The following is a 12087-nucleotide window of genomic DNA, read 5'->3' on the forward strand; positions in this document are numbered from 1 at the left end:
TTGCTAGAGGTAGATGGCCTGTAGATCTACTAGGAGTTGCAATAGGAATTGTGTTTTTTTTTTTTTGGCTCCACAAAGTGTTTTTTTTTTTTTTTTTTAAAGTTTGATGACAAGAAAAATAATATTTAATCTTAAAATCTTTCACCAACTATGGTTAGGTTTGGTTAAATGGAATTTTTTCAAAAATTATAATATTACGTTACTGTTATTATAAAATGATTAATTTATTGATTTCTTCAAAATCTCAAATAACCGGAGACTAGAGTGTCATTTTTCTAGGAACAACTTCTCCAAATCTTAAGATAGGTTTTTGTAATTTACACCCAAAAAAAAATATTATATATATATATGTCAAATTCTCAAAGGCCTAAAATTCACAAATCCAGTCCAAATTCACAATGGAGGAAAACTTTTCAAGAAATGAAAAATATTGTGCATAAAATGACTTATTTTATTTGAATAATTATTTGTAGCAAGTGTGCATACACTAACTGGGGACAACCCAAATAGTATAGCAACAAACCATGCAAGGATCGAAGGACTTGTACTACTCCCTCACATCCAAAGAGTCATTTATTTTAGAAGTAAACTATATATGACATCGAAAGGTAGTGACACTTTTAGAAGTGCATGCATATGTGTTTGGCAAACTTATTGGTTACTGCAATTTTGATTAGGCCCTTAGTGATTGCTGGTAATGTGGCTTTCTGCAGAGTCGGCAGACATGGAACTCGGATCCTTTGGTGTGCCAGAAACGCCGAGAGGGATTTTGGGTGCTTGGCAATTGTGACATTGAGTTTGAGGGCTTGACCAAAGCTGGGATTTTTGGCTTTGTCAATGCTGGAGTAGCATCCAAAATGTGGCGAGCTGCAAGCCTCATTTCCATGCTTGAGAGTGGCAATGCTAAAACCAAAGACAAAATGAAGATATGCTTATAGAAATCCATGGCTAGCTTATACCTTCTTCTTTTTTTCTCAATTAAAAGATTGAGCAACTTCTATATAGCATGTGTTTTTGATTAGCAGCACATACCAATTGGGTTTTTATTGAGAAAATGTGTATGAACTTTGAAGACTCTTAAAAAAATTTTAAGCAAAGTTGTGAAGTTAATGAGTTGTCTCCACGGAATGGTTTAGAAAGGATTGGTTAAATAGTTTACCTTCTTCTCTTGGATTGGTTGCAACTTCAATTATAAGCCAAGTTAGACGAATGGCTTCAACTCACGTAGGGCACATTATATATTAGCCCATCGTCTATATATATATATATATATATATATATATATTTATTTATTTATTTATTTATTTATTGAGAAAACTATCGATGGGTCCATTTCCGCCAACTTTTCTTCTTCTTCTTCTTTTTATTTATTTAATGTTGTTAGAAGGAAATGGTTGACATGTTCATATCGTGTCGGCACGAGTGCACTGAAGTTAAGCCTTACCCTTGGTAGAAATCCCTTAAACTTCTTTCATATGATATATTTCTGCATATTTGTCTGTTATGGGCGGATTATCCGAGTTTTAGGTTTGGCTGGGGTGATTTTGGGAGAGATGGAAAAGTGAAAGAGAAAGGCAGAGATAAAATAATATTTTCATGTGTTTGGTTGTGGGAGAAAATATGAGAGAAAACTAGTGAGGTCTTAGGGTTTTCTCTCCAAGCCCACCAATATGCAATATGCCAATATCAGGAGAAAATTAGAGAGAAAAGGAAGAACAAAAAGTTCCACCCTTTTGGAAACATTTGTCTCCTTCTTTTTTTTTTTTTTTTTTTTTTTTTTTTTTTTTTTTTTTTTTTTGGTTTAGTTATTATCTTCTTTTTCTATTAATTCTCATTTGTTTTTTTTTTTTTATTCATCTGTTTTGGCTTTTTTCCCACTAAAATTTTTTAATTGAGCTTTGTCAACAAGCTTTCACAAATTCGTATTAACAACTTTATCTTCTTCATTGCACTCTTTTATTTTTCTCTTTGGGCCGGTGCTTTTGCTTAGCCATAGTGTGACTCCCTCTACCTCTGATATAACCAATATTTAATGGGATTTTTCCCACTCTTTCTTGGGCTCTTCATGAATTACTAAAGTCCAAATCAAGAATTTGTCTTGACTGAGTCTAATTTCATGGGGATCCTGGCTCGGTGGGAAGTGGGATTTTCACTATTGGGCTGAGTGTAATTAGTATTTTGGGACTTTTTATTATTATTATTTTTTTATGGGAAGTATTTGGCGACTTAAAATGTCTATTAGTTCCCCCTTATTTATGAGAAAATAAATTCTAAAACCACAATCAGTTTTACATTTCTTTTCACAACTATTTGATATGGCTAACTGTGAGTAGAAAAAAAAATGGGGTGGGTCCATGTGAAAATAATAAGCAACCAATTACAGTCTATCATGTTAAATAGTTGTGAAAATTGATGTGTAATTTTTTTTTTTTTAATACAAGATAGAATTCTACTCTAGCCTAATCTAAGTGTATATGTGTGTGAATCTCCCTCCTGGAGACTTGAACCTTAGCCCTTACCCTCCACACTCTACAAGCACTTATACTTATGGAGTGACCATCGCACCAAAGGTGTGCGGTGGTGAAAATTGAAGTGTAATTGGTTGTGGTTCTAGAATAACTCAAATTATTAGGTCAACTAGAAGTAGAAGTGGCAAACGGGCAGGTTGGGTTGGGCAAGGTTCAGGTTGAAAATTGGTCCAGGTAAAATATATATATATATATATATATATATATATAAAAGAGTAATTTTAAGCAAGTTAAAAACAAGCCAGGTCAATTGGGTTGCAGGTTGGATCGGGTCAACCCATATTTTTCACATGAATTTTTTTATTTTTTTTTTAAAATATGTATTTGCGACTTGGTAAATCATGCAACAAATTACTTAGTGTGAAATACATATCTTGGTTTGTATTCACGACCCATATCAAGAAAGAGCTTGGGTTAACAAATTAATACTTGATCATTAATTATTAAATTATACAAATCCTAACATTTGTAATCAAAATAAATAGCACAAACACAAAGGAGACTAGTCTACTCTTTGAAAATCTAAAATTAAAATAAATAAACAAGTTTCACTACTACACAATATCAATATTCCAAAATATAAAACAAAATTACAAATAATTAATTGGCCAGCTAATTTGACAAAGAATAAAAACATATAAAAAAAATTAAAAACTTGAAAACTAATCTAATATCTTGAAAAATAATCTAATAGTTGTGTTTGATACATTATAATTGGCACTCTACTAAAATATACATCAAAATTTGATTGTAAACTTATTTAAACATGGTCATATTATGTTATTGATAAGCAATATACACTCCAAAAAATATCATCTTATATTTTTAAAAGCCTTTTATTTTGGCTATCAACTGTTAGAAAAACATGCCTAATAGTATCTATAATTTGTACATAATTTCATTGATATACTTCGGGTTTACTCTTTTTACACTATGAATACTTCTCATACATGTTTATAATTTCAAATATATGTAAGTTTATTGCAACTAGATTATCTTGATATGTGCTTTGTCCTTTAATATCTAAAAATCTTTACTTATCGCGTTATTGAAGCAAGAAAAATGCCTTAATCATCATCTTTCAATTTGTTTGCATGCAATAAAATAAAAGTCTTAATTGTTTTCTTTAAGACCATTATATTTGAATGGCATTAAATATAGAATTGAGGAAAAAGAAACAGAGAAAGAGAAAGGGAAACAAAGAAAGAGAGAGGAAAAAGAATTGGCTTCAGATTGTATTTGCTTGCCTTTTCAGTACACAATAGCCTCTCCTCTTATACACCAACTTCCAGCTGTCAATGACATCACAGTCCTCTAACTAACTTCTAACTATCCTGGATTGACTAACTAACTCGTTTAACCCATGACATCACAATTCCCCCTTTACACTATACACTACAAGTCTGTCACATACATGTACCAGATATAGGCACTTATGCACTTACTGATATAGGCCTTATGCACTTATACTACTTACACTACCAATACTACCATAGCCTTTTCAATACTACCATATACCGACATACAAGCACACAGTATACAATATACCATCATACAAGCACACAGAACCATGCCTAACATAGACCAATTGAAACCTGAACTATTTGAAAAATAAAAGTTTGTAAATATCTCGAGTCATCAATGATAATTAATTTTTTTGAATTACTTAAAATTTTAATTTTCATAAACTAGTATTCTACATGGTAAGTTGTTAACATTAGTCACCCACTAATCTCTTATTTGGCTATACATTGAGCAATCTCTGTCCCTCTCTGAATAGTTAGTTTGAGAAGTTTTATGCTTGAACTATGATATATATATATATATATATTTGATTCTCTATATAATATTAATCTTGGTTTGGTTAATTAATTCATCAAATTAGGAATTCAATTTATCGAATTAACCTTATTTTGGTTAATATTGAATAAATTTATTTAATTGATATTTCATTATAAAAGGATCATTTAAATTTACTGCCTTAGGCGTCAAACTATATCAAACCAGCCGTGACTAGAATACCATGTATCAAATATATTTAACCACCATGTCACATGGAAGTAAATCCATTGCTTGTGGAGACCCAAGGGTGTTTGACATCCTTTATTGGGTGGTCTAAGCCATGTGAGCTTTCACTCTAGGGAATTGATGGTGGCTTAGTGCCAATTGATGAATAAGGGGTCACGTGAATGGCTAACCTGGAAACCGACACCTAATGGTGGAGTACATACAAGACATGAGAAAGTGAATCTTGCTGACACCGATGTGTAATTCTAAAGGCTACTAATGCTTTAGTTAGAGACCTTATTAAAGGAAAATCTCTCTTTTAGAATAGCGATTTTTCGTACCTCGTTTTGGTGGAAAAACTGTACATTTATAAAACTTGACAATCGCACATGTTACTCTTTAATGGGCATTGATTTTGGCATACTCTAGTCATGGGCAAGGATCTTGACTTTTGTCTATTGTTTTATGTGAATGTAGCTTGTGTTTTAATTGTCTGATTTTTATGCTAATAGTAGTGCCACGAGCTCACTTAAAACCCATTTGGTTTAAAGGAGAGTAAAGTGGAGTAGAGTAGGTTAAACCCAATCAATTATTCTAGGATTAATTACAAATTATTTCACACTTTTTTGCCACAATAATATATCATTAATGTTCCTCTCATTGCTAGTGTACCGGGGATAGTCATGTAGTATCCAAATTAGGTGGGTTGTTCATGCACAGGGGGCTAGTCCAAACCAAACCCTCTAGGCGGAAAATCAAGTTAGACAATCTCCTCTGCATAAAAAATGAATACCAAGATTGTAAAACCATGCTAGTTCATCATTTTATAAAAGAAAAATACGTTATCCCATTTGAACTCAAAGAGATCAACTTAAACGCAACCAATTATGCTAGGATTAATTACAAATTATTTCACACTTTTTGCCACAATAATATATCATTAATGTTCCTCTCCCCGCTAGTGTACCGGGGATAGTCATGTAGTGTTCAAATTAGGTGGGTTGTTCATGCACAGTGGGCTAGTCCAAACCAAACCCTCAAGGCGGAAAATCAAGTTAGACAATCTCCTCCACATAAAAAATGAATACCAAGATTGTAAAACCATGCCAATTCATCATTTTATAAAAGAAAAATATGTTATCCCATTTGAACTCAAAGAGATCAACTTAAACCCAACCAATTTTTTCTGGGATTAATTACAAATTATTTTGCTCTTTTTTGTCACAAATATGATGTGGTAGAGTGCGAGTGGTGGATAAAAAATTATGGGTTTATTGTGTAAGTGATAGACAACTACTCATACTATATCACCTCAAGGTTGTGACATAGTTTGGGATCCAAAAATCACTTGTTGAACAATCCCTTTCTATCCGAATCTAAAATGACCGGTAACCTTACCTAATTTTATTTTTCTAAACACACAACTTGATTGCTTGCTAGGAGTTTGTTTGAATACCACTTATTTTACTGAAACTTAAAACTTTTTGTTGAAAGTACTGTAAATAAAGATAGAAGTTAGTTGAAATAGTACAGTAGGGCTCATGAATAGTACCAAAAAGTGCAGTAGGATCCATAAATAGTAGCAAAAATAAATTAAATAGCACAATAATTTATAATTTTCATCCAAATCCAAACGCACACTAAGTCTAAATGAAAATGTCAATGGCTTAACAACATGCACAAAGTTGTTCATCAAAAAAACAACATGCACAAATAATCATTGAAGATCGTGTCCTCTAGTGGCTCTTTGGATCATAGCCGGTGTGGTAGCATATGTTAGCTGATTAAGCAATTTAATAAAAAATTAAAAGAGAGATAGAGAGGGATTAAATTAACAGCTATTTGATATCAATAGTACTGCAGATTTCCCCATTTTTTCACTCAATCAAAACTTGTTGAAGTGATTGATTGGGAATGGTGAAAAGAAAAGGTGGTAATTTTATAAAATAGTTCCGTTAACAGTGCCTTTGTGATAATTATTAATAAACCATTTTAGAAAAGTTTTAACACTATTTTTAGTAGAAACATAAAAAATCATCAAAATAGTTAATTGTTTTTTTCCAATAAAAAGTTTTTAACAATATTCTTTAAATTAATGTCTTTAGAGCATCCGTAGGTGGACAGAAAAATGTTGAGTAATTATTTACAGATAATAAAATTGAGAGTCTTCTTAGATGTATTGATATCTTAATATCTTACGGCTCATTTCATGTCAATACTTATTCTCTTAGGTTTCACAGCTGCTGTGATGGTCATTCTAGAACTTCTCATTAGGACAATATTACATTTTTTGCACACTACTCAGTCCAAAGTCAATGGCGTGGAGTTATTATATAAGAAAATCCAATAATCCTAGTTTACTCAATTTTACTATCACCAATTCACCATTTTTACCCGAAGTTCTCGCTCTACTATAAAGCCACCCCAAAAATTTTGAATAGAGAACCTCTATTATCTAGTCCTCTTCTTGTCCTACCTCACACATACACACACACACACACAAACTCACGTTAAGCTTTTCTTCTGTAAACAGAGAGAGTATGGCAGGCAAGCTTATGCACGCAGTTCATTACACTAATTGTGGTGGAGGTCCCAGTGATTTGAAGGTTACTTCCATATCCATTTCTTTAATTTTCCTTCTCTCTCTATTATTTATAAGTTTTGTTTGAGGTTCTTTCAAATTCAAAGTTTGAAAATTTTTATGTTAATGTCTTGTAATGGCTGACAAAGAACTTTCAGTGATGCAAGGTTTAGAGGGTGTTTGGTTATTGATTTCAAAACATATTGTTTAGTGTTTAAACACTAAACAATATTGTTCAAAAACAAAAAAAGTATGTTTGGTCATTGATTTCAAAAAGTATTGTTTAAAAAATATTGCTCAAAACATATGTTTCAAACAATAGTTTTTGAAATCAGCTTGGGAGTGATTTTGAACAACAAAAAACATTGCTGAGTGGCATTTTCGTAATTAAGGTGAACAGTACCGGTCAGCTTTTTCACACACAGTGAACAGTACCGGTCAGCTTTTAAACAATATTTTATATTTTTTTTGTACTTTGCTGATTTAAAAAATATTTATTTTGTACTTTATTCAGCTTTTTTTTACCATCTAACACACACATACCAAACACATATTTTATGTTTTTGAACACTGAAACATGTTATTTAAACCATGATACCAAACACATTTTTTTGTTTTATAAACACTAAAAACATATATTTCAATAACACTTTTTAAACTACAATTTTCACATCTTTTTAAACAATCATTTTTGAACTCTATAACCAAACGGGCCCTTAGTTTGTGCTTTTTTTTTTTTTTTTTTCCAGAAAAAGAATGTAATGGAGGAAAATGTGTTGGATTAGATTAACTTTATCATTTTTTGGACAATTAGCAATTTATTATAGTGTCATAGAAAGAAGTTATCAGTTCCAATTCTATTTCCACCTAACATTCATTTTAAGGGTCCGTTTAAGATCTGCTTATTTTGTTGAAACTTAAAATTTTTTGCTAAAAGTATTGTAGATAAAGGTTAAAGTTAGCTGAAATAATATAATGAGACTTATAAATAGTATCAAAAAGTGCAGTAAAATCCATGAACAGTAGCAAAACTAAACTGAATAGTAAAATAAGTTAGCAAATTAAAATAATTTTTGCTAAACAGACACTAAAAAATCACCACATGTTAGGTCCTAATTAACAATGATAGTTTAAACTCACACATATGAATGAAGAGTGTTAGATTAAATAATTAAATTCATTATTTCATCGTCACAGTTTAAAATGATTAATTTTATGATAAAAACGTTTATCATGTTTTCAGTTTTATTGTCACCCAATTTGGAGGATTTGACTTTTTTTTGTTTTTCCTTGTCACCATATTCATTCATTGAGTAGCTGGAAACGTGCATACCCATGTGCACACACTGAAATTTCTCTTTTTTGATCACAAGGGAGGTTTGGAAACTTTGCTAGTTTGTTGGTTACTTGTTTCATGGTTCATCTTAATTTCAAGTAAAGACATGCAATGTTTCGACGTTATAGTTGAAGTTGAAGATCACTTTTGAAATTTGAGAAAGGATCAAGTGGAAGACTGATTAAGGTTAAGCCTTTGAACTAAAGAACTAGTCAATGTTTCAAGGCAGAGTTGATGAAACATTGTATCATTGAGCTTGCCACTTTCATTTTGCTCCTCTTTTTTCAAGAGCAATAAAGCATTACATAATAAGCTATATTAATTAGCGCATTTTAGTAAGTTTTGGGTCTGCTTTACTGCTTGGTTAAAAAGTGAGGGAATTTTGTTTTTGTTTTTTGGGTATGAGTCCATCAAAATAAACTTAAAAATGTACAAAAATATAACTTTTATTGCAATTAATTTACTAATTATTTAATTGCTGGTGCAGTATGTTGAAGTCCCAGTTCCCACTCCAAAAAAAGATGAGGTTTTGATTAAAGTGGAAGCAGCCAGTATTAGTCCTATTGATTGGATGATTCAGCAGGGCGGTGTGAAGCCTATGTTTCCTCGTGAATTACCTCATATACCTGGTATTTTTTTGTTTTTTTTATTCATTTACCTAGATTTTACTATGTATCTCAGAGCTCATAGGATTAAACTGTTATGCTATGGTGAATTTAATCAACCATTATTATTTGAGTTCAAATTACTTTCTCTGATACAATAATAAATTATAATTTGTTCTAAAAGTTTAAGTAAGTAAGAAAAAAAAAAATTAAATGTAACTATTTAACCATTATCATAATAGGTGATGTGTTTCCATACATTCATTTACGTCTATAGGTTCAAGTTTTCTCTCAGTTTAAAGTTTTAGTTTGTGTTGTTATGTTGAATTCTAACACTGACTTTGTTAGAACAAATAATTACACAATTTTGTTCTCACTTCTTATCAACTCGAGTCTTTAAGGCGAAAGGGTAATTATTATATATCAAAACAGGCCATATTGTATTTCGACCTGCTCATTGAAGAGAAATCTTGAACTCACATATGAAGAAAATGCTAGAATAATATTTACATGATTATAAGTTTTCTACTTTCCAAAATTTTTAAGTTTTGGATAAATGGTAATTTATTTGACTTACTTATGACCATCAAATACTGATTAGGAGTATTAGCCTAAAAAATTAGATTTGTTTCTTGTATATTAAATTTATTCAATTGAATGTCCGAGTTTCATGATAGTTAATTGTGTGTTCTAAATTTTCTGGAGCATTGCAAAATTATTCAATTATATATATAAGTTGATTCAAATGTTTTTTTTTTTTTTTTAAATAAAATTTATTTTTTAATTTTTAATTTTTTATTATTGATCAAGATATTCTTTGTTGGAACAGGTACTGATATTGGAGGAGAGGTCGTTGACGTTGGATCAGGAGTCAAAAATGTCAAACCTGGTGACAAAGTCATAGCTATGCTTGGTTTTGCTGTTAAGTCCTCATACTTGTTTCACTAATTTTGTTAATGGGTATTGTTTATTTAACGCAGTGTGTTACTTTAATTATAAACTGAAAATGTGACTTTAAGTTATGTTTTCAATTTTAAAAATAAAAGTTTGTAACACATTATGTGCAAGAAGTTTTCTTGTTAATAAGAGATTTTATTCTTAATTTCTAAGATTGTTCTTATGGGCTAAAGGGAAAGGGTGTGGGAAAATTCATAATAATGACCTCTACTTCATGACGTGTAGTTTCCAATTAAAAAGAGGAAACTATAGAATAAAACAATTTTAAAAAAAAATCTCATGACGTGGATTACCTATAAAATGAATAGTGAATGTTACAACTTAGAAGTTTTACAAAAAATATACATGTCGGATAAGATTCTATATTCTACTTTTAGTATTAAATATTATGCTTTACATACCAACCTGAACTTGTCATGACATGTTTTTTACTTTCTTTTTTTATAATATAACCAAAGTTTAAAATGAATTAAATCTATAAAAAATGACATGTGATATATTATAATTGGTAGAACATAAAGTGAAACACTAAAAATAAGGCAGAAGATTTTAATTTATACATCATTTTCTGTTATGGGTGAATTATCTGAGCTTTAGGGAATATATGAAATGTTGGGAAATTGCATATGCATGCATATTAGCAAATCCAATTGTGCTGAATTTATATTTATCTTGATGATTATATGCTTCACCAGCACCATACACACACCTTAGTTATTGATTCAAGTACATCCATCTTTGCATTTTATACATTGACAGAATGGAGGTGGACTAGCTGAGTTTGCTGTGGCTAAGGCGAACTTGACAGTAATTAGGCCATTAGAAGTTTCGGCAGCTGAAGGTGCAGGCATACCGTCTGCTGGTCTGATGGCTCACCAAGCACTCACCGACTCTGCGGGTCTCAAGCTTGATGGAACCGGAAAGCCCACAAACATTCTCATCACTAATGGCTCAGAAAGTGTTGGTAACTATGCAATTCAACTAGCGAAGCTTGGAAATGCACATGTTACAGCAACCTGTGCACCTGAACACATTGACCTTGCCAAGAGCTTAGGTGCTGATGAGGTTGTTGACCAAACCACCCCAGATGGGCAAGCTCTGAAAAGCCCATCTGGTAAGAAATATGACATAGTGATTCACTGTGGAGGACCAACTTCTTGGTCAACTTTTGAGCCCCATTTGGCTTCAAATGGAAAGATATTTGATGCAAAGCCTACACCTAGTTCCGTTAAGGCTTATGCTCTAAAGAAACTTACTTTCACAAAGAAGCTGCTAATTCCAGTTCTCTTTAGTTGCAAGGCTGAGAATATGGATTTTCTTGTCAAGTTAGTCAAGGAAGGGAAGGTGAAGACAGTGATTGACTCTAAGTACTCGTTGAGCAATTTTGAAGATGCTTGGGCAAAGAATGCTGAAAACAAAATTTTTGGGAAGATCATTCTGGAGCCTTAGGCAATAAAACATATCACATAAATGCCTCAATTAGTTGCTGAAAGGTTGTGTCTAAAATGTTGTTCAAGGGCCACATAAATGTGTTTAAGTACACTATTGCATTTTATTATGTGTAATCTGTCTTGTATGTTGCTTTGAGTTCAATATTGTAAACGTTGATGTTTGGGTTTCTTATCCATCTTTTCGTTTTGGTCATGTTTGTTCTTAAAAGCAGATGTTGCTCCCAGAGATTCATTGCTGGGAATAAGGATACTATTTCAAACTATGAGAACATTTGTAGAATTAATACTCAATTTATAGAAAAAGAAAAATTGCAATTCTGGCCTCAGTGGAGATGAGCAAGTGTGTTCGGTCGGTGTTGTTGGGTTAGGGTTAGGGATTTTTCTAGACCAAACCGAATTGTTAGTTTTTTAGCTTAATTTAGCCTGGGGATGGCAAAATAAAGTACTAGAAAAAATGCACAATTTTTTCCACAACTACCTTATGTAGTTGACTGTGATTGGAAAAAAAAAATTATTAGGTTCATGTGAAAGTGACAAGTAATCATAGTCTAGAAAAATTATGGCAAAAATTGTGTATTTTTTGTGGTAGTACAAAAACTTTGGCAACTAACAAGGTGGGGTT

General features: G+C 31.6%; 1 protein-coding gene across 3 annotated transcripts in view; it reads left to right on the top strand.

The window, feature by feature from the left end:
• The window catches only part of LOC126699018 (chloroplast envelope quinone oxidoreductase homolog), an 86344-nt gene that overhangs the window by 24794 nt on the left and 49463 nt on the right, over nucleotides 1-12087 (top strand). The window contains exons 1-4 of one of the 3 annotated variants that reach the window (XM_050396565.1): nucleotides 6921-7141; nucleotides 8940-9081; nucleotides 9887-9978; nucleotides 10774-11791. The exons of 1 other annotated variant lie outside the window; for it this stretch is intronic. In XM_050396565.1, the coding sequence (XP_050252522.1) occupies nucleotides 7076-7141; nucleotides 8940-9081; nucleotides 9887-9978; nucleotides 10774-11463 (990 nt within the window). In that variant the 5' untranslated portion in view covers nucleotides 6921-7075 and the 3' untranslated portion in view covers nucleotides 11464-11791. Of the gene's footprint in view, nucleotides 1-6920; nucleotides 7142-8939; nucleotides 9082-9886; nucleotides 9979-10773; nucleotides 11792-12087 lie in introns of those variants that run through there. One more of the 3 variants, XM_050396567.1, reaches the window with a different exon arrangement.

The sequence above is a fragment of the Quercus robur genome, chromosome 9 (genome assembly GCF_932294415.1).
Source record: "Quercus robur chromosome 9, dhQueRobu3.1, whole genome shotgun sequence".
NCBI lineage: Eukaryota > Viridiplantae > Streptophyta > Magnoliopsida > Fagales > Fagaceae > Quercus > Quercus robur.